Source organism: Struthio camelus, chromosome 6 (assembly GCF_040807025.1).
Source record: "Struthio camelus isolate bStrCam1 chromosome 6, bStrCam1.hap1, whole genome shotgun sequence".
NCBI lineage: Eukaryota > Metazoa > Chordata > Aves > Struthioniformes > Struthionidae > Struthio > Struthio camelus.
In genome coordinates, this window is record NC_090947.1 from 19,843,244 (window position 1) to 19,870,521 (window position 27,278).

Sequence of the window (27,278 nt, forward strand, 5' to 3'; positions counted from 1 at the left end):
TCTTTAATATAATTATCTAATATAATGTGGTATTTTATCTTTTCCTCACTTTTCAGACCCACCAGGTCCACCTGCCAATCCAAGAGTGACTGATACTACAAAGACAAGTGCATCTTTAGCCTGGGGCAAGCCTCACTATGATGGTGGACTTGACATCATTGGCTATATAGTGGAGCATCAAAAGGAAGGAGAAGAAGAATGGGTAAAAGACACGACAGGGACAGCGTTAAGAATCACCCAGTTTGTTGTTGCTCATCTGCAGCCAGGAGCCAAATACAATTTCAGAATCTCTGCCATGAACGCTGTAGGCATTGGTGAGCCAGCAATAATTCCAAGTGTTGAAATCAAAGACCGGGAAGAGATTCCTGACTTTGAATTAGATGCTGAGCTGAGAAGAACACTTGTTGTGAGAGCAGGACTAACTATTCGAATTTTTGTGCCGATTAAAGGACGTCCAACTCCAGAAGTCACATGGACAAAAGATGATGTTTCACTCAAAGGACGTGCTAGCATTGAAAATACAGACTCTTTTACACTCTTGATTGTCACAGAGTGCACCAGATATGATGCAGGAAAATACATAATGACTCTAGAAAATGCTGCTGGTAAGAAGACTGGCTTTGTAAATGTAAAAGTTTTGGATACCCCAGGTCCACCAATAAACCTTAAGCCTAGAGAAATAACCAAAGACAGCATCACCCTCCAGTGGGATATGCCTCTGATAGATGGTGGTTCACGTATAACAAACTATATTGTTGAGAAACGTGAATCAACTCGAAAAGCATATTCAACAGTCACAACCAACTGTCAGAAGTGTTCCCTAAGAATTCCCAATTTGGCTGAGGGGTGTGAATACTATTTCAGAGTGCTGGCTGAAAATGAGTTTGGTATTGGTGAACCAGCTGAAACTGCAGAACCAGTAAGAGCTTCTGAAGCACCATCACCACCTGAGAGCCTCAATATTATGGATGTAACACGGAACTCAGTTAGCCTGGCTTGGCCAAAACCAGAACATGATGGTGGCAGCAAGATCACTGGATACGTAATTGAAGCCCAGAGGAAAGGTTCCAATCAGTGGACGCACATCACAACAGTGAAAACACTGGACTGTGTAGTAAAGAATCTAACTGAAAATGAAGAGTATACTTTCCAGGTTATGGCGGTTAACAGTGCCGGAAGAAGTGCCCCAAGGGAAAGCAGGCCAGTTATTATCAAAGAGCAAACAATGCTTCCAGAGTTTGATCTCCGCGGTATCTACCAGAAAACAGTCATTGCCAAAGCTGGTGACAATATCAAGATTGAGATCCCTGTGCTTGGTCGTCCAAGACCAACTGTGATTTGGAAGAAAGAAGACCAGATACTTAAGCAAACACAAAGGGTTAATTATGAAAATACCGCAACTGCCACCATATTAAACATCAATGAATGTATACGAAGCGATAGTGGCCGATACCCACTCTCAGCTAAAAATATTGTTGGAGAAGTTAGTGAAGTTATCACAGTTCAAGTTCATGATATACCTGGGCCTCCTACAGGACCAATCAAATTTGATGAAATTTCATCTGACTTTGTAACGTTCTCATGGCAGCCTCCTTTGAATGATGGAGGTGTACCCATAAGTAACTATATCATAGAAATGCGTCAAACTGACAGTACCACGTGGACTGAACTGGCAACCACAGTGATACGTACCATGTTTAAAGCCACTCGTCTTAATACTGGAGTTGAGTATCAGTTCCGTGTTAAAGCTCAAAACAGATATGGAATTGGTCCAGCTATTACTTCAGAGTCTATAGTTGCCAACTATCCATTTAAGGTACCTGGGCCTCCTGGTACTCCTCAGGTGATTGCAGTCACAAAAGAAACCATGACCATTAGCTGGAATGAGCCACTTACTGATGGTGGAAGCCCAATTCTGGGTTATCATATTGAAAGAAAAGAACGAAATAGCATTCTTTGGCAGACTGTAAGTAAAATGCTGGTATCAGGCAATATCTTTAAATCAACTGGACTTACTGATGGCATTGCGTATGAATTCCGTGTCATAGCAGAAAATCTGGCTGGCAAAAGTAAGCCAAGCAAGCCATCTGAGCCTGTCTTTGCCTTAGACCCAATAGATCCACCTGGTAAGCCAATTCCTCTGAATATTACAAGACATGCAGTGACATTGAAGTGGACTAAACCAGAATATACTGGAGGTTTTAAGATCACTGGCTACACTGTTGAAAAAAGAGACCTTCCTAATGGCCGTTGGCTGAAAGCTAATTTCAGCAATATACTAGAGACTGAATTCACTGTAAGTGGTTTGACAGAAGATGCTGCATATGAATTCCGTGTGATTGCTAGGAATGCTGGTGGTGCTGTTAGCCAGCCCTCTGAGCCATCAGATGCCATAACATGTAGAGATGACATTGAAGCACCAAAGATAATGGTGGATGCTAAATACAAGGACACTTTAGTACTGAAAGCAGGTGAAGTTTTCAGACTTGAAGCTGATGTTTCAGGTCGCCCTCCACCAACTATGACATGGACAAAAGGAGAAAAAGAACTTGAAGACACAGCAAAATTAGAAATAAAAATAGCAGATTTCTCTACTGTTCTTATTAACAAAGATTCTTCAAGAAGAGATGGTGGTGCCTATACACTTACTGCATCTAATCCTGGTGGCTTTGCCAAGCATATATTCAATGTTAAAGTTCTTGATAGACCTGGTCCCCCAGAAGGGCCTTTAGCTGTGTCTGAAGTCACTGCAGAAAAATGTGTGCTGTCATGGTTACCTCCACTGGATGATGGAGGTGCAAAGATTGACCATTATGTTGTTGAAAAACGTGAAACCAGTAGATTGGCATGGACAACTGTAGCCACAGAAGTTCCGTTAACTAAACTGAAGGTTACTAAGCTGTTGAAGGGCAATGAGTATGTTTTCCGTGTTATGGCTGTTAACAAATACGGAGTTGGTGAGCCTCTGGAATCAGAGCCTGTTCTTGCAGTAAATCCGTATGTGCCACCTGATCCACCTAAAACACCTGAAGTTACAGCAATTACAAAGGATTCTATGGTTGTCTGCTGGGGCCATCCTGATTCAGACGGTGGGAGCCCAATAACTAACTATATTGTGGAACGTCGTGACAGAGCTGGTCTACGCTGGGTGAAGTGTAACAAACGGATTGTTACTGACTTACGTTATAAAGTGTCCGGACTGACAGAAGGCCATGAATATGAATACAGAGTCATGGCTGAAAATGCTGCTGGACTTAGTGAGCCAAGCCCAAGCAGTCCATTCTATAAAGCTTGTGATACTGTATTTAAGCCTGGTCCCCCAGGTAATCCTCGTGTTTTGGATAGCAGCAAGTCCTCAATTACAATAGCATGGAACAAACCAATATATGATGGTGGTTCAGAAATCACAGGTTACATGGTTGAGATAGCACTACCTGAAGAAGACGAGTGGAAGATTGTAACTCCACCAGTAGGTTTAAAAGCCACTTCCTTTACCATCACTGACCTGAAGGAAAATCAAGAGTATAAGATCCGGATATATGCTATGAACTCTGAAGGTCTTGGAGAACCTGCTCTTGTTCCTGGAACTCCAAAAGCTGAAGAAAGAGTGCTACCTCCAGAGATTGAGCTCGATGCAGAGCTACGTAAAGTTGTCACTATCCGAGCCTGCTGTACTCTAAGGCTCTTTGTCCCAATTAAAGGAAGACCAGCACCTGAAGTAAAATGGACAAGAGAACATGGAGCATCTTTGGATAGAGCGAGCATTGAATCAACAAGCTCTTATACTTTACTTATTGTTGAAAATGTAAATAGATTTGATAGTGGCAAATACATACTGACAATCGAAAACAGTTCAGGCAGTAAGTCAGCATTTGTGAATGTCAGAGTTCTTGATACTCCTGGGGCACCTCAAGATTTGAAAATAAAAGAAGTTACAAAATCATCAGTTACACTAACATGGGAGCCTCCTCTCATAGATGGTGGATCTAAAATAAAAAATTATATTGTTGAAAAGCGTGAGTCAACAAGAAAAGCTTATTCAACTGTTAATGCCAATTGCCACAAGACTAGCTGGAAAGTTGATGCACTGCAAGAAGGCTGCAACTATTACTTCAGAGTCCTAGCTGAAAATGAATATGGAATAGGCCTTCCAGTTGAAACTTCGGAGTCAGTAAAAGTATCAGAAAGACCACTTCCACCAGGGAAAATAACTTTGTTGGATGTGACAAGAAACAGCGTTTCCTTGTCTTGGGAAAAACCTGAACATGATGGTGGTAGCAGAATTCTGGGCTACATTGTAGAAATGCAAAGCAAAGGCAGTGAGAAGTGGTCCACTTGTGCTACGGTAAAAGTTACTGAAGCCACTATCACAGGATTGATCCAAGGTGAAGAATACACCTTCCGTGTTTCAGCTCAGAATGAAAAAGGTATTAGTGATCCTCGCCAGCTGGGTATACCAGTTGTTGCCAAAGATCTTGTGATTCCACCAGCTTTCAAACTGCTGTTTACCACTTTCAGTGTTCTAGCAGGAGAGGACTTAAAGGTTGATGTTCCTTTTGTTGGTCGACCCAAACCAGCAGTGTTTTGGCATAAAGATGACGTGGCACTGAAGCAGACTACAAGAGTAAATGCAGAAAGTTCAGAAAACAACACACTGTTAACAATAAAAGAAGCTTGCAAAGAAGATGTGGGAGCATATTTGGTTAAACTTACAAACTCTGCAGGTGAAGCAACTGAGATCCTAAATATTGTCGTTCTTGACAAACCAGGACCTCCGACTGGACCAGTAAAAGTAGATGAAGTAACAGCAGATAGTATTACTATTTCCTGGGAACCACCAAAGTATGATGGTGGCAGCTCTATCAATAATTATACCGTAGAAAAGCGGGACACTTCTACCACATCTTGGCAGATCGTGTCAGCCACTGTTGCAAGAACAACAATAAAAGCATGTCGATTAAAGACTGGCTGTGAATATCAGTTCAGAATTGCAGCTGAGAACCGATATGGAAAGAGCACCTACCTCACTTCTGAGCCAATCATAGCCCAATACCCATACAAAGTTCCTGGTCCCCCTGGAACACCTTTTGTAACAACTATGTCAAAAGACAGTATGGTGGTACAATGGAATGAACCAGTCAATGATGGTGGTAGCAAGATCATTGGCTACCACTTGGAGCGCAAAGAAAGAAATAGCATTCTGTGGTCTAAGTTGAATAAAACACCTATTCCAGATACTAAATTTAAGACAAGTGGCCTTGAGGAAGGTCTTGAATATGAATTCAGAGTTTATGCAGAAAACATAGTGGGCATTGGAAAGGCAAGTAGAACATCTGAATGCTATACTGCGCATGACCCATGTGACCCTCCAGGTCGTCCAGAACCTATTATTGTCACAAGAAGCTCAGTAACACTTCAGTGGAAGAAACCTGTGTATGATGGTGGAAGTAAAATCACAGGCTATGTTGTTGAAAAGAAGGAGCTACCAGATGGTCGCTGGATGAAAGCGAGTTTTACAAATGTCATTGATACCCAATTTGAAGTAACTGGCCTTGTTGAAAACCAGAGGTACGAGTTCCGTGTTATAGCACGAAATGCTGCAGGTGTTTTCAGTGAACCTTCCGAGAGCTCAGGGGCAATTACAGCAAGAGATGAAGTAGAACCACCTCAGATAAGTATGGATCCAAAATACAAAGACACCATCATAGTACATGCTGGTGAGTCGTTCAAGCTTGATGCTGATGTTCACGGCAAACCAATACCTTCCATTCAGTGGCTAAAAGGTGATCACGAGCTGACAAATACTGCTCGAATGGAAATAAAAAGTACTGATTTTGCAACAAGCCTTAGTGTAAAGGAAGCCATTAGAGTTGACAGTGGTCAGTATGTATTACTGGCAAAGAATGCTGCGGGTGAAAAGAAAGTTCCTGTTAACGTCAAGGTTCTTGATAGACCTGGACCACCTGAAGGACCTGTTGAAATTACAGGCATTACTGCTGAAAAATGCATGTTGGCCTGGAAACCTCCACTACAAGATGGTGGTAGTGATATCTCACATTATGTCATAGAAAAAAGAGAAACCAGTCGCTTGGTTTGGACTGTTGTCGATTCAAATGTGCAAACCCTTAATTGCAAAGTTACCAAACTTTTAGAAGGAAATGAATATGTTTTCCGCATCATGGCAGTAAATAAATATGGTGTTGGTGAACCTCTTGAATCTGAACCGGTACTTGCAAAGAATCCATTCGTGGTGCCGCTTCCACCAAAGGCCCCAGAAGTCACAACTGTTACCAAGGATTCTATGATAGTTGTATGGGAAAGACCAGCCTCAGATGGTGGTAGTGAAATCCTAGGCTATGTCCTTGAAAAACGAGATAAGGAAGGTATTCGCTGGACAAGATGTAACAAACGCCTGATAAGTGAACTGCGATACAGAGTGACTGGACTTATAGAAAATCATGATTACGAGTACAGAGTTTCAGCTGAAAATGCTGCTGGTCTTAGTGAACCAAGCCCACCTTCCACTTACTATAAGGCATGTGATCCTATTTACAAGCCAGGTCCACCCAATAATCCTAAGGTTGTGGATGTTACAAGATCTTCAGTTTTCCTTTCATGGGGTAAACCTATCTATGACGGTGGCTCTGAAATTCAGGGATACATTGTGGAAAAATGTGATGTAAGTGATGGTGAATGGGCAATTTGTACCCCTCCAACTGGAATTAAGAACACTCATATGGAAGTAGAAAAATTAGTAGAAAAACATGAATACAAATTCCGTATCTGTGCTGTCAATAGAGCGGGAGTTGGAGAGCATGCAGATGTTCCTGGTTCTGTTATCGTCGAAGAAAAGATGGAACCACCAGACCTTGACCTTGACATGGAATTAAGGAAGATTGTAAATGTACGGGCAGGTGGTTCCTTAAGATTGTTTGTTCCTATCAGAGGTCGTCCAACACCTGAAGTAAAATGGGGTAAAATGGATGGCGAGATCAGAGAGGCAGCTATTATCGATACCACTAGCAGCTTTACTTCCCTGGTTCTAGACAATGTTAACAGATTTGATACTGGAAAATATACTCTGACTTTAGAAAACAGCAGTGGAACAAAGTCTGCCTTTGTCAGTGTAAGAGTATTGGATACCCCAAGTGCACCTGTTAATTTAAAAATCAGAGAGATCACTAAAGACTCTGTTTCACTTTCATGGGAGCCTCCTCTCTTGGATGGTGGAGCAAAAATAAAGAATTACATTATTGAAAAGCGTGAAGCAACAAGAAAGGCGTACACAGCTGTTGTGACAAACTGCCATAAGACTTCATGGAAAGTAGATCAACTTCAGGAGGGCTGCTATTACTTCTTTAGAATCTCTGCTGAGAATGAATATGGAATTGGCCTCCCTGCAGAAACCAGTGACCCGATTAAAGTTGCTGAAGTTCCACAGCCGCCTGGGAAAATAACAGTGGATGATGTTACAAGAAATAGTGTCTCACTAAGCTGGGCAAAACCTGAACATGATGGTGGCAGCAAAATCATACAATACATTGTTGAAATGCAAGCAAAGGGCAGTGAGAAATGGTCAGAGTGTACTCGCGTAAAAACACTTGAAGCAGTCATTACTAACCTAACTCAAGGGGAAGAATATCTTTTTAGAGTAATGGCTGTAAATGAAAAGGGTAAGAGTGATCCTAGAGCGCTTGCAGTTCCAATAGTCGCCAAAGACCTGGTAATTGAACCTGATGTAAGACCTGCTTTTCATAGCTATAGTATCCAAGTGGGACAAGATCTGAAAGTAGAAGTACCAATTAAAGGTCGACCTAAACCAACTGTTACCTGGGTAAAAGATGGCCAGCCATTAAGGCAGACAACCAGAGTCAATGTTAGCGATTTGACTGATCTGACTATTTTGAATATTAAAGAAACTAGCAAAGAGGACAGCGGCACATATGAAATCACAGTGGCTAATGTTGTTGGGCAAAAGTCTGCCTCTATTGAAGTTATAACTCTAGACAAACCTGACCCTCCAGTGGGGCCTGTGCAGTTTGATGAAATAAGTGCAGAAAGCATTACAATATCATGGAATCCCCCAGCATACACGGGAGGCTGCCAAATCACCAACTATGTAGTTCATAAGAGAGATACAACAACCACTGTATGGGAAATAGTTTCAGCTACTGTTGCAAGAACTACCCTGAAGGTGGCTAAACTGAAAACTGGTTCAGAGTATCAGTTCAGAATATTTGCTGAGAACAGGTATGGGCAGAGCTTTGCTTTGGAATCTGCAGCAGTTGTAGCACAGTACCCCTACAAAGAACCAGGACCTCCTGGTACACCATTTGTGACAACTGTTACAAAAGACTCCATGGTTGTACAGTGGCATGAACCAATCAGTGATGGTGGCAGTAGAGTTTTGGGCTACCATCTTGAGAAAAAGGAGAAAAACAGCATTTTATGGACTAAAGTAAACAAGACTATTATTCAGGACACAAGTTTTAAGACAACTAACCTCGAAGAAGGAATAGAATATGAATATAGAGTTTCAGCAGAAAATATTGTTGGTATTGGCAAAACAAGTAAAGTTTCTGAGTGCTACATAGCTCGTGACCCATGTGATCCTCCAGGACGCCCGGAAGCTATAATAATAAAAAGGAGCTCTATCACTCTGCAGTGGACCAAACCAGAATATGATGGTGGTAGTAAGATTACTGGTTACATTGTAGAGAAACGTGACTTACCAGATGGTCGCTGGATGAAAGCTAGCTTCACAAATGTCATTGAAACTCAGTTCACTGTAACAGGGCTTACTGAAGACCAAAGATATGAATTTAGAGTAATTGCAAAGAATGCTGCAGGTGCAATGAGCAAACCTTCTGACAGTACAGGACCAATAACAGCAAGGGATGAAGTTGAACTTCCACGAATTTCAATGGATCCAAAGTACAAAGATACAATTGTTGTAAATGCTGGTGAAACTTTCAGACTTGAGGCTGATGTTCACGGAAAGCCACTGCCAACAATTAAGTGGTACAAAGGAGATAAAGAACTTGAAGAAACTGCTAGATGTGAAATAAAGAACACAGATTTCAGTGCATTAATGATTGTAAAAGATGCTATTAGAGTTGATGGTGGGCAGTACATTTTAGAAGCCTCTAATGTTGCAGGGACAAAGACAGTACCAGTAAATGTAAAAGTCCTGGACAGGCCAGGACCTCCACAAGGCCCAGTTCAAGTGACTGGAGTTACAGCTGAAAAATGTTCATTGGCATGGGCTCCTCCTCTTCATGATGGTGGCAGTGATATTTCTCATTACATTGTAGAGAAGAGAGAAACTAGTCGCCTAGCATGGACTGTTGTTGCTTCAGAGGTTGTACCTACAATGCTGAAAGTAACAAAACTCTTGGAAGGAAATGAATATGTTTTCCGTATTATGGCAGTTAACAAATACGGGATTGGTGAGCCATTAGAATCTGTGCCAGTAATGATGAAAAATCCTTTTGTAGTCCCTGGCCCACCAAAGGCCTTGGAAATTACCAACATCACAAAGGATTCTATGACTATCTGCTGGAGCCGACCAGATAGCGATGGAGGCAGTGAAATCATTGGTTACATTGTAGAAAAGAGAGACCGAGCCGGCATCAGATGGATAAAATGTAATAAACGCCGAATTACAGATCTTCGATTAAGAGTTACAGGATTAACAGAGGATCATGAGTATGAATTCAGAGTTTCTGCTGAAAATGCTGCTGGAGTGGGTGAACCAAGCCAAGTTTCCCCTTACTTTAAAGCTTGTGACCCCATGTTCAAGCCTGGTCCACCTACAAATGCTCATGTTGTGGATACCACCAAAAGTTCAGTTACTCTTGGTTGGAGTAAACCTATTTATGATGGTGGTTCTGAGATCCAGGGATACCTTGTAGAAATCTGCAAAGCAGATGAAGATGAATGGTCACTCGTTACTCCACAGACAGGTGTGCGTGCCACTCGATTTGAAATCCCAAAGCTTACTGAACATCAAGAATATAAACTACGAGTATGTGCCCTGAACAAGGTTGGTGTAGGAGAGGCTGCATCTGTTCCTGGTACTATTAAACCAGAGGATAAACTTGAAGCTCCAGAACTTGATATTGATTCAGAGCTAAGGAAAGGCGTAGTGGTTAGAGCTGGTGGGTCTGCTAGGATTCACATACCATTCAGGGGCCGGCCAACACCTGACATCACATGGTCTCGAGAAGAAGGTGAATTCACAGAAAAAGTTCAAATTGATAAAGGCATAAACTACACACAACTCTCAATTGACAACTGTGATAGAAATGATGCTGGAAAGTACATTCTTAAGTTGGAGAACAGCAGTGGTTCTAAAACTGCATTTGTTACAGTAAAAGTCTTGGACACGCCAGGACCACCACAAAACTTAGTAGTAAAGGATATAAAGAAAGATTCTGCCATATTATCTTGGGAACCACCAATTATTGATGGTGGGGCAAAGGTAAAGAACTATATAATAGACAAGCGTGAGTCAACTAGGAAGGCATTTGCAAATGTAAGTACTAAGTGTGGCAAGACAAGCTTTAAAGTTGAAAATCTTACGGAAGGAGCAATTTATTACTTCAGAGTTATGGCTGAAAACGAATTTGGAATTGGTGTTCCAGCTGAAACCACAGATGCTGTCAAAGCCTCAGAGCCACCTCTGCCTCCTGGGAAAGTAACACTCACAGACGTGACTCAGAGAAGTGCATCACTTATGTGGGAAAAACCTGAACATGATGGAGGTAGCAGAATTTTGGGATATATTGTTGAAATGCAGCCTAAAGGAACAGAAAAATGGAGTGTTGTTAGTGAGACCAAAGCATGCAATGCAGTTGTGTCTGGTCTGAGTTCAGGACAGGAATATCAATTCCGTGTGATTGCCTACAATGAAAAAGGCAAAAGTGATCCCAGAGCACTTGGAGTTCCTGTGATAGCTAAAGATTTGACAATTGAGCCAAGTTTCAAGCTGATGTTTAATACATACAGTGTACAGGCTGGAGAAGATCTGAAGGTAGAAGTACCATTTATAGGTAGACCCAAACCTACTATTACTTGGACAAAAGATGACCAGCCACTTAGACAGACAACCAGATTACATATTCAGGATACATCAGCATCAACTATCTTACATATTAAAGAAAGCAACAAAGATGACTTTGGTAAATACACAGTAACAGCATCGAACGCAGCTGGTACAGCAACAGAGCATCTAAGCATAATTGTACTGGAAAAGCCTGGCCCACCGGGAGGACCTGTCCGCTTTGATGAAGTTAGTGCAGACTTTGTTGTTTTATCATGGGATCCACCTGATTATACTGGTGGCTGTCAGATAAGCAACTATATAGTGGAAAAGCGTGACACAAGCACTACCACATGGAATATTGTTTCAGCAACTGTTGCAAGGACAACTATCAAAGCAACAAAGCTTAAAACAGGTTCTGAATACCAATTCAGGATTTCTGCTGAAAATAGATATGGGAAGAGCTCTCCTTTGGACTCTAAACCTGTTGTTGTGCAATACCCATATAAGGTGCCTGGGCCACCTGGAACTCCATTTGTAACAGCAGCTTCCAAGGACTATATGATCGTACAATGGAATGAACCCGTTAATGATGGAGGAAGCAAAGTTCTTGGCTACCACCTTGAACGTAAAGATAAGAACAGCATTCTTTGGACAAAACAGAACAAGTCACTCATTCCAGACACCAAATATAAAACAGATGGCCTTGAAGAAGGTCTTGAATATGAGTTCAGAGTTTCTGCTGAAAACATTGTTGGCATTGGCAAAGTCAGCAAAGTATCGGAATTGTATGTTGCCCGAGATCCATGTGACCCACCTGGCCGCCCGGAGGCCATTGTTGTTACAAGAAATAATGTCACACTGAAGTGGAAAAAACCAGAATATGATGGTGGAAGCAAAATAACTGGATATATTGTAGAAAAGAAAGAACTACCAGATGGTCGTTGGATGAAAGCCAGCTTTACAAATGTGTTGGAAACAGAATTTATGGTTAGTGGTCTTGTTGAAGACCAACGATATGAATTTAGAGTAATTGCAAGGAATGCAGCTGGTTGCTTGAGTGAACCATCTGAAAGCACAGGGCCCATTACCGCCAGAGATGAAATTGAAGCACCAGGGGCTTCACTGGATCCTAAATACAAAGATGTCATTGTTGTTCATGCTGGAGAAACTTTTGTTCTTGAGGCTGATATCCATGGCAAACCTATTCCTGACATCACATGGTCAAAAGATGGTAAAGACCTTGGAGAAGCAACTGCAAGAATGGAAATTAAATCCACCATTCAGAAAACTACTCTTACTGTCAAAGACTGTATAAGAGTAGATGGAGGTCACTATACTCTTAACCTCAGAAATGTTGGTGGCACAAAATCTATACCAATCACTGTAAAAGTGCTTGACAGGCCAGGACCCCCAGAAGGACCTTTGAAGGTTACAGGCGTCACTGCAGAAAAATGCTACTTGGCATGGGCTCCGCCTTTACATGATGGTGGTTCTAACATCTCACATTATGTCATTGAGAAGAGAGAGACAAGCAGGCTTTCATGGACACAAGTAGCTACAGATGTGCAGGCTCTTAACCACAAAGTAACCAGACTCCTTGCAGGCAATGAGTACATTTTCCGTATAATGGCGGTGAACAAATATGGAACTGGAGAACCCTTGGAATCTGAGCCAGTTGTGGCTCGTAATCCATACAAACCCCCTGGTCCTCCTTCAAGACCTGAAGTTTCAGCAATCACAAAAGATTCTATGGTCGTAACATGGGGTCGCCCAGAAGACAATGGGGGAGCTGAAATTGAAGGTTACATACTTGAAAAACGAGATAAAGATGGTATCCGGTGGACCAAATGCAATAAGAAAAGGCTGACAGACTTGCGATTCAGAGTAACAGGTCTTAGTGATGGGCATTTCTATGAATTTAGAGTTTCTGCTGAAAATGCTGCTGGTGTAGGGGAACCCAGTGAGCCATCTATTTTCTATCGTGCCTGTGATGTATTGTACCCACCAGGCCCACCAAGCAATCCAAAGGTTACAGATACTTCCAGGTCATCAGTTTCCCTTGCTTGGAGTAAGCCCATTTATGATGGTGGTGCTCCTGTCAAGGGATATGTAGTAGAAGTAAAAGAAGCTGCTGCTGATGAATGGACTACCTGCACTCCACCAACAGGACTACAAGGAAAACAGTTCACTGTAACAAAACTTAAAGAGAACCAGGAGTATAACTTCCGCATCTGTGCCATTAACTCAGAAGGAGTAGGAGAACCTGCTATTATACCTGGTACAGTCATTGCAGCTGACAAGATTGAACCTCCTGAAATTGAACTTGATGCAGATCTCAGAAAAGTAGTCACTGTACGTGCTAGTGGTACATTACGTCTGTTTGTCACCATCAAAGGAAGACCAGAACCTGAAGTTAAATGGGAAAAAGCAGAAGGAACAATTAGTGATCGAGCTCAGATTGAAGTCACTGGTTCCTATACAATGCTGGTCATTGACAACGTGAATAGATTTGATAGTGGTAGATACAATCTGACTTTAGAGAACAACAGTGGCAAAAAATCAGCTTTTGTTAACGTCAGAGTGCTTGATACACCTAGTGCACCCGTAAACTTGACAATCAGAGAAGTGAAGAAAGACTTTGTAACATTAGCCTGGGAACCACCACTTATTGATGGTGGAGCTAAAATTACCAACTATATAGTTGAAAAGAGAGAATCCACAAGAAAGGCATATGCCACAGTTACCAACAACTGCACTAAGAATTCCTTCAAAATTACTGAACTACAAGAAGGATGTAGTTATTACTTCCGTGTTTTAGCTGTAAATGAATATGGGGCAGGCTTACCAGCAGAAACACCTGATCCAGTTAAGGTTTCTGAACCACCTTCCCCACCTGCAAAGGTAATTCTTGTAGATGTGACTCGCAACTCTGCTTCAATTAGATGGGAAAAGCCAGAGAGTGATGGTGGCAGTAAGATTACTGGTTATATAGTTGAAATGCAAACTAAAGGAAGTATAAAATGGAGTGCCTGTACCCAAGTGAAAACACTAGAAGCTACAATAACAGGCCTAAGTATGGGAGAAGAGTACAGTTTCAGAGTGATTGCTGTAAATGAAAAAGGAAAAAGTGATCCAAGAGAACTTGGTGTCCCAGTCATTGCAAAAGATATTGAAATCCAGCCTTCTGCTGAACTCCTTTTCAACATATTCACTGTGAAAGCTGGAGATGATCTTAAGATTGATGTGCCATTCAGAGGGCGACCTCTTCCAACTGTTACCTGGAAAAAGGATGGAAATCCCTTAAAAGAGACAACCAGGGTAAATGTTCACACATCGAAAACTTCAACTTTGCTATCCATCAAGGAAGCTTTAAATGAAGATTTGGGACATTATGAATTACACCTTTCAAATAGTGCTGGATCAACAACAGCTTCTTTAACTGTAGTTGTCCTTGACAGACCAGGACCACCAACTGATGTGCATATTGACGAAGTTAGTGCTGATAGCATAACTCTGTCTTGGAAACCTCCAGAATATGATGGTGGGTGCCATATTAGCAATTACATTGTGGAGAAGAGAGAAACTACCACAACAACATGGGATGTAGTATCTGCAGCAGTCGCAAGAACATCAATTAAAGTATCTCGACTGACCACTGGATCTGAATATCAGTTCCGTATTTGTGCAGAAAACCGTTATGGGAAGAGTACTTATGCTAATTCTCCCTCTGTTGTGGCAGAGTATCCATTTAAGCCTCCAGGACCACCTGGAACTCCTCATGTGGCACATGCAACTAAAGCTTTCATGATTGTAACCTGGCAGGTACCAGTTAATGATGGAGGTAGCAGAGTACTAGGATATCACCTGGAGTGTAAAGAACGAAGCAGCATACTTTGGACAAAAGTCAACAAAAGCCTTATACCTGATACACAGATGAAAGTTACAGGTCTTGAGGAAGGACTGCTGTATGAATATCGTGTGTATGCCGAAAACATTGCAGGAATAGGCAAATGTAGTAAATCATGTGAACCAGTTGCTGCAAGAGATCCATGTGATCCTCCTGGTCAACCAGAAGTTACTAATATTACAAGAACCTGTGTCTCACTGAAATGGACTAAACCAGAATATGATGGTGGAGCTAAAGTAACAGGATATGTTATTGAACGCAGAGAGATGCCAGATGGTCGTTGGCTAAAGTGTAATTTTACTAATGTGCAAGAAACATACTTTGATGTAGGCGGACTTACAGAAGACCAGAGATATGAATTCCGCGTGATTGCAAAGAACGCTGCTGGACTTTTTAGTGAGCCATCTGAATCAACCGGGCCTGTGACTGTAAAAGATGATGTCGAGGCTCCAAGAATTATGATGGATGTCAAATTCAGGGATGTTGTAGTTGTGAAAGCTGGAGAAGTGTTTAAAGTCAATGCTGATATTGCAGGACGGCCAATACCAGTGGTTTCGTGGACAAAGGATGGCAAGGAACTAGAGGGAAAAGCTAGAGTTGAAATATGCTCGACAGACCATGCCACTGCAATAACTATTAAGGACTGTATTCGATGCGATTCAGGACAGTACGTACTAACATTACAAAATGTTGCAGGAACAAGATCTTTGGCAATCAACTGCAAAGTACTTGACAGACCTGGTCCACCTGCAGGCCCATTAGAAATAAATGGCCTTACTGCTGAAAAGTGCCATTTATCATGGGCACCCCCTCAAGAAAATGGTGGTGCAGATATAGATTACTATGTTGTAGAAAAACGCGAGACCAGCAGAATTGCATGGACACTTTGTGAAGCAGAGCTTAGAACAACATCCTGTAAAGTGACAAAATTGCTTAAGGGTAATGAGTATATTTTTAGAGTGATGGGAGTTAACAAATATGGTGTTGGTGAGCCTCTGGAAAGTATTGCCGTCAAGGCCCTAGATCCATTTACAGTTCCAAGTCCACCTACATCTTTAGAGATCACTAGTGTGAGCAAAGATTCTATGACTCTGTGCTGGGCAAGACCTGAGAACGATGGAGGCAATGAAATCTCTGGCTATGTAATTGAAAGACGTGAGAAAACTAGTCTAAGATGGATCCGTGTAAACAAAAAACCAGTTTATGATTTAAGAGTGAAATCATCTGGTCTCCGTGAAGGGTGTGAATATGAATTCCGGGTTTATGCAGAAAATGCTGCCGGTCTCAGTCCTCCAAGTGAAACAACACCACTGATACGGGCAGAAGATCCAGTTTTCCTGCCATCTCCGCCATCTAAACCTAAGATTATGGATTCTACAAGGTCAAATATCACAATTGCGTGGACAAAGCCACTATTTGATGGAGGTGCTCCTGTAACTGCATACACAGTTGAATACAAGAAAACTGATGAAACTGACTGGTCAACCGCTATTCAAAACTTGAGAGGAACAGAATACTCTGTAACTGGGTTAATATCAGGCTCTGAATATGTCTTTAGAGTAAAATCCATCAACAAAGTTGGTATCAGTGAACCGAGTGATGTCTCAGAACCTCAGGTGGCAAAGGAAAGAGAAGAAGAACCTGCCTTTGATATTGACAGTGAAATGCGGAAGACTTTAATTGTAAAGGCTGGTGGATCATTCACAATGACTGTTCCTTTCAGAGGCAAACCCGTTCCAAATGTAACATGGAATAAACCAGAAACTGATCTTCGTACACGAGCAAGCATCGATACTTCAGATAAGTGCACATCTCTTACTATTGAAAAAGCAACAAGAAATGATTCTGGAAAATACACATTAACATTACAAAATACCCTGAACACAGCCACCTTGACTTTAGTTGTCAAAGTTCTCGATACTCCTGGCCCACCATCTAATATTACTGCAAAAGATGTAACTAAGGAATCTGCTGTGCTGTCTTGGGATGTTCCTGAAAATGATGGTGGAGCACCTGTAAAGAACTATGTTATTGAAAAACGAGAAGCTAGCAAAAAGGCATGGGTCACTGTGACAAACAATTGTCATCGCCTTTCATACAAGGTAACTGGCTTGCAAGAAGGTGCCATTTACTACTTCCGAGTTTCTGGAGAAAATGAGTATGGTGTTGGAGTGCCTACTGAGACCAAGGAGGGAACTAAAATAACAGGTATGTTTCACTAAGAAAAATATTTGGTGATGTTTAGTTACATGAATACATGTTTTAAAATGTTTACTTCAAAAATAATATTAAAAATGTTAATTCTGTCTACAGTAAGAAAAGTAAGTTTGTGGTAGGTAGCTCTGTAGTTTTACAAATGAAAAAGAGCTAAGTAATAGCTTGAATTTTAAATTTTGCTTGCATTTTACCTAAAATGTTCCTAATATATGAATTCATTAAAAACTACATTACCTCAATCCACATGGCATTCCTGTGTAATCAGCTGACAGGAAAAGGAAATACTTGTTATATTAATTAACCGATTGCATTCTTTTTTTCAGAAAAACCAAGCCCACCAGAAAAGCTTGGAGTAACAAATGTCACAAAGGACAGTGTTTCTCTTTCATGGCTAAAACCAGAACATGATGGTGGGAGCAGAATTGTGAGCTATCTCGTCGAAGCTCTTGAGAAAGGACAGCAAAAATGGGTTAAGTGTGCAGTTGTAAAGACGACTCATCATGTTGTTCGTGGTCTTAAGGAGAATGTTGACTACTTCTTCAGAGTGTCTGCAGAAAACCAAGCTGGTTTAAGTGATCCTAAGGAACTACTACTCCCAGTTACAGTTAAAGAACAACTAGGTATGCTTCCTGACATCAGAGACAAAAACTGATATACATTACATTGGGTTCCTACTTTAATAAAATAACATTTTTAATGTTTTGAAAATGTTTTTTTCAGAATCTCCTGAGATTGACATGAAGGGCTTCCCTCATAACACTGTATATATTCGAGCAGGATCAAACCTAAAAGTTGAAATTCCAGTTTCTGGGAAACCATTGCCAAAGGTGACTTTGTCTAGAGATGGTGTCCCGCTGAAACCTACCATGAGATTTCATACAGAAACCACAGCAGAAAGTCTCATTATTAGCCTTAAAGAAAGTGTGGCTGCTGACGCTGGCAGATATGACATTACTGCTGCCAGCTCAAGTGGCACCACAAAATCATTCATTAATATTGTTGTACTGGACAGACCAGGTCCTCCTGTTGGTCCTGTTGTCCTTAGTGATATCACTGAAGAGAGTGTAACTCTCAAATGGCAGCCACCCGCTTATGATGGTGGAAGTCAAGTTACCAACTATATTGTACTGAAGAGAGAAACCAGTACTGCTGCTTGGTCTGAAGTGTCTGCAACCGTTGCTAGAACTGTTATTAAAGTCATGAAGCTCACAACAGGGGAAGAATACCAATTTCGCATCAAAGCTGAGAACCGCTTTGGCATCAGTGATCATATTGACTCACAATGTGTGGTTGTGAGGCTTCCTTACAGTAAGTAACATGTTTCTTACACTATGGGTGTTGACAGTTTAATGTTTAATTGTTGATAGTCTCATTTTGTTACAATTAACCACTTCTTTTGATATCTTCAGCTACCCCTGGCCCTCCTTCCACACCGTGGATCACTAACGTCACCCAAGAGAGTATTACTGTTGGATGGCATGAACCAGTCACTAATGGTGGCAGTGCAGTCATTGGATACCACCTAGAAATGAAGGACAGGAATAGTATACTATGGCAGAAGGCTAACAAGACCCTCATTCGCACAACTCACTTTAAAGTCACAACCATCAGCGCTGGCCTTATCTATGAATTTAGGGTTTATGCAGAAAATGCAGCTGGCATTGGAAAAGCAAGCCATCCTTCTGATCCAGTCCTTGCAATTGATGCCTGTGGTATGTATTCTCTAGAAAATAAAGGAGTTTGACCATTTTAACTCTTTTTTTTTTTTTCTCCTGTGACGTTCTGTCCTGTACAGTAAGCCAATATACAAAGCTGGCTGGTATGCATTACCAACATTCTCATGTTTTCTATTGCAGAACCACCAAGAAATGTTCGTGTCACAGATATTTCCAAGACTGCTATCACTCTGTCATGGCAGAAACCAGCATTTGATGGTGGTAGCAAGATCACTGGATACATAGTAGAAAAACGTGATCTTCCAGACGGCAGATGGACAAAAGCCAGCTTCACCAATGTTATTGAGACTCAGTTTACAGTATCTGGTCTGACACAGAATTCTCGCTATGAATTCCGGGTCTTTGCTAAGAATGCTGTTGGTTCCATTAGCAATCCATCAGATGTTGTGGGTCCTATCACATGCATTGATACATACGGTAGGTGTTTTGCAATGATATAACAGTACTGTTCTGTGATACTAGAAAGCTTAAAGACAGCATTGGTTTTTAGAACCATCATCTTTTTAATAGGGAGAGCTAACTTACCTTGATCGATTCAATAAGCTTCAATGATTGTGAGCTACTTAGGCATGATCATAATGAGTTTCTCTGGCTACGTCTGTATTTGTAAAGTCTTGTGGTATTTTTATTCTTTTAGCAACAGCAGTCTGCCCACACAGATATAGCTGCTAACTTTACTTTAATCAGCATTTTTAAAATGCCAGTAACTATTGTACATAATAGCTTAGATATAAAGCACTATTATTTTTATTCTTATTACATACAATTCTAAAATAATTATATGTTTTGAATTTTTTTTATTCTTATTTTTTATTAAGGTGCACCTGAAATTGATGTGCCACCAGAATACACAGAAGTGGTGAAATATAAAGCAGGAACTTCAGTTAAGCTAAAACTAGGCATCTCAGGCAAGCCTATACCTACCATTGAATGGTTTAGAAATGGCAGCGAAATACAAACCAGTGCACTAGTGTCTATTGAAAACACAACCGAATTTGCTTCTATACTCATCAAGGACGCGACTCGACTTAACAGTGGCACCTATGAATTAAAACTGAAGAATGCCATGGGTTCAGCATCAGCCCATGTTAGAGTACAGATACTTGGTAGGTTTTAAGCTATTATACGCTCATAGTGTTGAGCAACAATTCAGTGAAATATACTTAACATCTCATTTCTTGCATCTCCAACAGACAAGCCAGGACCCCCAACTGGGCCTATACAGTTTAAGACAGTCACCGCTGAAAAGATTACAATTATGTGGGAGCCTCCAGCAGACGATGGTGGTGCACCTGTAACACACTATGTTGTTGAAAAGCGGGAGACAAGTCGGGTGGTATGGTCTTTAATATCTGAAAAATTGGAGGGATGTATCGTAACTACCACAAAACTCATCAAAGGAAATGAATATGTGTTCCGTGTCCGCGGTGTGAACAAGTTTGGAGTTGGTGATTCCCTAGAATCTGAACCAGTTATAGCCAAAAATTCATTTGGTAAGAAACATGTGTATCAACTAATGCAACTGAATTGTCCCGTGTGTTTTTTCTTAGTATTGATCTACTGACATGCGTATGTTTTTAACTCAGTTACGCCTGGACCACCCAGTGTACCAGAGGTCACAATGATAACCAAGAATTCTATGACGGTTGTCTGGAATAGGCCCACTGTTGATGGAGGCAGTGAAGTATCAGGATATTTTCTTGAGAAACGTGACAAGAAGAGTCTGAGCTGGTTCAAGGTTACTAAAGAAACTATTCGTGACACTAGACAGAAAGTGACAGGTCTGACTGAAAACAGCGAATATCATTTCCGAGTTTGTGCTGTTAATGCAGCTGGACAAGGTCCATTCTCTGAAGCTTCTGACTTCTACAAAGCCGCAGATCCTATCGGTAAGAAACCTGTGTCTAACTGGATAGGGATTAGTGGGCCATTTGGATGGGATTGCACAAATGTAGCTGAGGGTAGATTTTATTCTTCTCTCTTTTACAATGAATTGTAAATAGGGCTTCTGATTTTTTTTTTTTTCCTTAAACTATCACTTACAGATAAACCAGGCCCACCAACAAAGTTGAAGGTTGTGGATACAACCAAGACATCTGTCACTCTTGGCTGGATTAAGCCTGCTTATGATGGAGGAAGTCCAGTTACCAGCTACGTGGTGGAGAAAAGGGAAGGTGAAGAGCAGGAATGGACTGTAGTCAGTACTAAGGGAGAAGTGAGAACAACTGAGTATGTTGTATCCCATCTTCAGCCAAGTGTTAATTATTATTTCCGTGTGTCTGCTATAAATTGTGCTGGACAAGGAGAGCCTATTGAAATGACGGAACCTGTTCAAGCTAAAGATATTCTTGGTACTATGCCTTTCAGTGATTTATCATTTTTCCATGTTTTGATGTTTCAAATCATTTCTTATTTTACATTCCAAGTATGTATTACTCATTTTCATTATTTATTTCCACAGTGGCACCTGAGATTGATTTGGATGTGGCTCTCAGAACCTCTATCGTTGCTAAAGCAGGTGAAGATGTGCAAATAGTGATTCCATTCAAAGGAAGACCTCCTCCAACTGTCACGTGGAGAAAGGATGACAAGAATCTTGGGAGTAATGAAAGATATATCATCCAGAACACAGAATCATCTACATTACTTACTATTCCTCAAGTTACCCGAAATGACACAGGAAAATATGTTCTTACAATTGAAAATGGAGTTGGAGAACCAAAATCATCATTTGTGAATGTAAAAGTACTTGACACACCATCTGCCTGCCAGAAACTGCAGCTTAAGCATGTTTCTCGTGGCACAGTTACGCTGGTATGGGAGCCACCACTCATTAACGGTGGTTCTGAAATAACAAATTATGTTGTTGAAAAAAGAGATGCTACAAAGAGAGCCTGGTCTACTGTAACAACAAAGTGTACTCATACCACCTTTAAGCTAACTAACTTGTCAGAGAAGACTGCATTCTTTTTCCGTGTTCTTGCAGAAAATGAAATTGGACTGGGTGAACCTTGTGAGACTTCAGAACCAGTGAAAGCCGCAGACATACCTGGACCTGTAAAAGACCTAGCCATGAAAGATTCTACAAAGACCTCTGTTAAATTGCAGTGGAGCAAACCTGACTATGATGGTGGCAGTATTATATCTGACTATGTTATTGAAAAGAAACTGCAGGAAGAAAGAGAATGGACATATGCAGGTACAAGCAAGAGCTGTGAATTTGAAGTTGAAAAACTTAAGGAGCTTTCTGTCATAGAATTCAGAGTATTTGCTAAAAATGAAAAAGGTATGAGTGATGGTGCTACTGTTGGACCCATTACAGTGAAAGAATATACAATAACACCTGAGGCTGACCTTTCTGATATTCCTGGAGGTCAAATTGCTGTAAGAATTGGACATAACCTGCACACTGAATTGCCCTATAAAGGTAAACCTAAGCCATCAATGAGCTGGCTGAAGGACAACCTCCCTCTTAAAGAAACTGAACAACTTCGTTTCAAGAAAACTGAAAACAAGATAAGCTTAAGCATCAAGAATGTGAAAAAGGAGCATGGTGGCAAGTATACTTTAATTCTTGATAATGCGATCTCCAGAAAAACATTTACAATCACAGTCGTAACTCTTGGCCCGCCATCTAAGCCAAAAGGCCCTTTAAGATTAGATGAAGTCAAAGCAGATAGTGTTGTTTTGTCATGGGAAGCTCCTGAAGACGATGGGGGAGGAGAAATCACTGGCTACAGTGTTGAGAAGAGAGAAACTTCACAAATCAACTGGAAGCTGGTGTGTTCAAGTGCTGCTAGAACAACTTTCAAAGTACCAAACCTTGTTAAAGACGCTGAATATCAGTTTAGAGTTCGTGCAGAAAACAGATATGGAGTGAGCCCACCTCTTGTCTCAGCAGATGTTGTGGCAAAACACCAATTTAGACCACCAGGTGCACCAGGCAAGCCTGTTGTATACAATGTAACTGCTGATGGAATGACCATATCTTGGGATGCTCCTGTTTATGATGGCGGTTCGGAGATTATTGGATACCATGTTGAAAAGAAAGAAAGAAACAGCATTTTGTGGCAGAAAGTTAATGTTGCATTAATATCTGGCAGAGAATACAGGATTACCGGATTGCTTGAGGGCCTGGATTACCAGTTCCAAGTATATGCTGAAAACACTGCGGGTCTAAGCCGAGCTAGCGAGCCAAGCAAATTTACTTTGGCAGTATCGCCAGTAGGTGAGTGAATGACCAATCGCTTAGTCAAGAAAATTCTAGTGCTGTGGACTATGGTGAGTAATAATAAAAAAACTGTAATAAAAATACATCTTGATAATTGATACAATTATTATCCTTTCAGACCCACCTGGTACTCCTGATTATATTGATGTCACCAGGGAAACAGTCACCCTTAAATGGACTGCCCCACTGCGTGATGGAGGCAGTAAGATTGTGGGCTACAGCATTGAGAAACGGCAAGGAAGCGAAGACCGTTGGCTCAGATGTAACTTTACTGATGTCAGTGAATGCCAATATACAGTTACAGGACTCAGCTCAGGTGACCGGTATGAGTTCAGAGTGCTTGCAAGAAATGCTGTCGGAACGATCAGCCCACCTTCACAATCTTCAGGCTATATCATGACCAGAGATGAAAGCAGTAAGAATCATTTCTTAATATGCTTGTATCTGGTGGGTACTTAAGCCAGCTAGAGTTTCTGGCTGTATTGATGGGAGATGTGAGGCCAGCATGACTGCCCTTCCAGTCAACTCGGAATCATTCCTCTATATACCTCAAGGCGGGAAAGGCTAAATTTAAGACCAGAATCTAGCAGACATATGTAATGAATTGTTGTATGTGAGTAAGGCAGTAATTTTTCTTTCAACATATGATTAGACGACTTCTTTTTGCCTTGTTACTACATTTTTGTCTGCTGAGATTTAGTGGAAATTGAAACATGTCTTGAAATTGTGCAGCATCTATGTTTCTGTATTAAAATTTAGTTACGACTTTGCTACTGTGTGGCAACTTTGACAGTTCACATCAGACATTCTGAGGCTTGGCAAGCTTATTACGGATAGCAGGCCTGTAGTTTTCCTTTTTGAATCAGAATCTAATGATTTTGAACATCAGGAAGGTGCTCACAGTAATTTCAACCTGACCAGGGAAACCAGAAACTCCAAATACCTTTGCTGAAAGGCATCACACTACGTCAGTGTTGGATAAACAGCAGCAGCAAAGCTGGAAAGAAGTCCTAAATGGTGTAATACTCTGATGCACTAAATAAACTTACGTAGAAGTGAAAATTTGCCTCAGGTAGCTTGACATTGTGTAGCAGCATATGTTGAAGTCGTTCAGCTTTGTAATATGACACACTGTGTGCTAACGTGAAAAGTAAGTTTATAGTTTATATAATAATTGCTTTTTAGAGAATGTAATTTTCTGTGGGAAAGAATTCTTCGTAATAACCTTTTATAATAACTGTTTTAAAAGAGTATCAGGAGCAAATATTTAGCCACATGGGAACTGATTTATGTTTCTTTGTTTTCTTTTTTTAGTTGCTCCAACAATTGAATTTGGCCCTGAGCACTTTGAAGGCCTTACTGTTAAAGCTGGAGAGAGCATTAGACTTAAAGCTCTAATCAAAGGGCGTCCAGTACCTCAGGTGACGTGGTTTAAGGATGGTAAGGAGATTGAGAAGACGATGAATATAGAAATAACTACAGCTATTGGATATAGCACAGTCTTCATCAGAGATGCTACCCGGGATCATCGTGGTGTGTACACAGTAGAAGCCAAAAATGCCTCGGGCACTAAGCGAGAAGATATTACATTCAGAGTACAAGGTACTGCATCAAACATCAGGCTGCTTTTAAATAGTATTTTATTCTAAGTGCCAGCAAATTACAATTCTGACCTTTAATATTGTAGATACACCGGGAAAAGTTGGTGGACCAATACGATTCACAAATATTACTGGAGAAAAAGTAACAATATGGTGGGAGCCTCCGGCTAATGATGGTTGCGCTACTATTACCCACTACATAATTGAAAAACGTGAAACCAGCAGGATTGCATGGGCATTAGTTGAAGATAAGTGTGAAGCTTGCAGCTACACTGCACTTAAATTAATCAAGGGCAATGAGTACCAGTTCCGTGTCTCTGCAGTAAACAAATTTGGTGTTGGCAGACCATTGGAGTCTGATCCAGTTACAGCACAAATACCTTACAGTAAGTTTCCACCTCATTCTATAGAAGTAACTGTGGACTTACTATCTCGTCTCTCTAATCATGTTTTTCCTTTTTTAGCTCTTCCTGATGCACCGGGAACTCCAGAGCCTACCAATGTAACAGGAGACAGTATCACACTCATATGGGCAAGACCAAAATCAGATGGTGGAAGTGAGATAAATGAATATATTCTAGAAAGGAGAGAAAAGAAAAGCATGCGCTGGGTTAAAGTTTCCAGTAAGAGGCCCATTGCTGAGACAAGATACAGAGTAACTGGTCTTATTGAAGACAATGAGTATGAATTCCGTGTCATGGCTGAAAATGCCGCGGGAGTTGGACCACCAAGTAACGTATCAAAGCTCATTAAATGTAGAGAACCAGTCAGCCCACCAAGTGCTCCTAATGTTGTAAAGGTGACAGATACATCAAAGACCAGTGTAAGCTTAGAGTGGACCAAACCAGTTTTTGATGGAGGCATGGAAATAATTGGGTACATCATTGAGATGTGCAAAGCTGACCTAGGAGTGTGGCAGAAAGTCAATGCAGAGACCGTTCTTGCTACTAAATATACTGTCGTTGACTTGGAGGCAGGAGAACACTATAAATTCAGAGTTAGTGCTGTCAATGGTGCTGGCAAAGGAGAAAGCTGTGAAGTTCCTGCTACAATCCAAACAGTGGACAGGCTTTCTGCACCTGAAATTGATATTGATGCAAACTTCAAGCAGACTCACATTGTCAGAGCAGGTGCAAGCATTCGTCTTTTTATTGCCTTCTCTGGACGGCCTGTTCCTACTGCTGTGTGGTCTAAAGCAGATGCAAATCTTACCTTGCGTGCTGACATTCAAACAACTGATTCATTCAGCACATTGACTGTGGAGGAATGCAATAGAAACGATGCTGGCAAGTATATATTTACTGTAGAAAACAACAGTGGAAGTAAGTCTATTGCATTTACTGTCAAGGTTTTGGACACTCCTGGCCCACCAGGTCCTATTACATTTAAAGATGTGACCCGAGGATCTATTACTTTAATGTGGGATGCTCCTGTTTTGGATGGAGGTTCACGTATCCATCACTACATTGTGGAAAAACGGGAAGCAAGCCGTCGTAGCTGGCAAGTAGTGAGTTCAAAATGCACTCGACAAATCTTTAAGGTCACTGATCTTGCAGAAGGTATGCCATACTACTACCGAGTGTCCGCAGAGAATGAATATGGGGTAGGTGAACCCTGTGAATTAACAGAACCTGTCGTAGCCACTGAAGAACCTGCTCCACCTAAGAGATTAGATATTGTTGATACTACCAAATCTTCTGTAGTATTAGCTTGGCTTAAACCCGACCATGATGGTGGTAGCCGTGTAACTGGATACCTTCTTGAGATGAAACAAAAAGGATCTGACTATTGGACTGAAGCTGGTCAAACCAAACAGCTTACTTTCACTGTTGAAGGCCTTGTGGAGAACAATGAATATGAGTTCCGGGTCAAGGCAAAGAACGATGCTGGCTACAGTGAGCCCAGAGAAGCTTTCTCTTCTGTTATTATTAAGGAGCCACAGATTGAGCCAACAGCAGATCTCAGTGAAATAAGCAGACAGCTTATAACTTGCAAGGCTGGAAGCACCTTTACTATTGACATACCAATTAGTGGACGCCCAGCTCCAAAAGTGGCTTGGAAACTTGAGGAGATGAGGCTGAAGGAAACAGAGAGAGTGACCATCAAGACAACAAAAGATAGAACCACACTGACTGTTAAGGACAGTATGAGAGGTGACTCCGGCAAATACTACTTGACACTTGAAAACACTGCTGGTATAAAAACATTTACTGTCACAGTGGTAGTCATAGGAAGGCCAGGCCCAGTCACTGGCCCAATTGAAATATCCTCTGTCTCTGCTGAATCCTGTATATTGACCTGGAAAGAACCTGAAGATGACGGTGGCAGCGACATTACAAACTACATTGTAGAGAAACGTGAATCTGGCACAACAGCATGGCAGCTGGTAAATTCCAGTGTCAAACGTACACAGATCAAAGTCACTCATCTCACAAAATACCAGGAGTACAGTTTCCGAGTAAGCTCAGAAAACAGATTTGGTGTCAGTAAACCCCTTGAATCAAAAACAGTAGTTGCTGAGCATCCATTTGGTAAGCAA

General features: G+C 41.2%; 1 protein-coding gene across 1 annotated transcript in view; it reads left to right on the plus strand.

Moving 5' to 3' along the window:
* Positions 1–27,278, plus strand: part of TTN (titin) — a 243,634-nt gene that overhangs the window by 196,640 nt on the left and 19,716 nt on the right. The window contains 14 exon segments of the mRNA XM_068949560.1: positions 57–17,162; positions 17,495–17,791; positions 17,892–18,479; positions 18,581–18,883; positions 19,028–19,324; positions 19,726–20,013; positions 20,101–20,400; positions 20,494–20,796; positions 20,953–21,258; positions 21,369–23,135; positions 23,257–23,553; positions 24,453–24,740; positions 24,826–25,125; positions 25,204–27,270. Coding sequence (XP_068805661.1) covers positions 57–17,162; positions 17,495–17,791; positions 17,892–18,479; positions 18,581–18,883; positions 19,028–19,324; positions 19,726–20,013; positions 20,101–20,400; positions 20,494–20,796; positions 20,953–21,258; positions 21,369–23,135; positions 23,257–23,553; positions 24,453–24,740; positions 24,826–25,125; positions 25,204–27,270 — 24,507 coding nt within the window.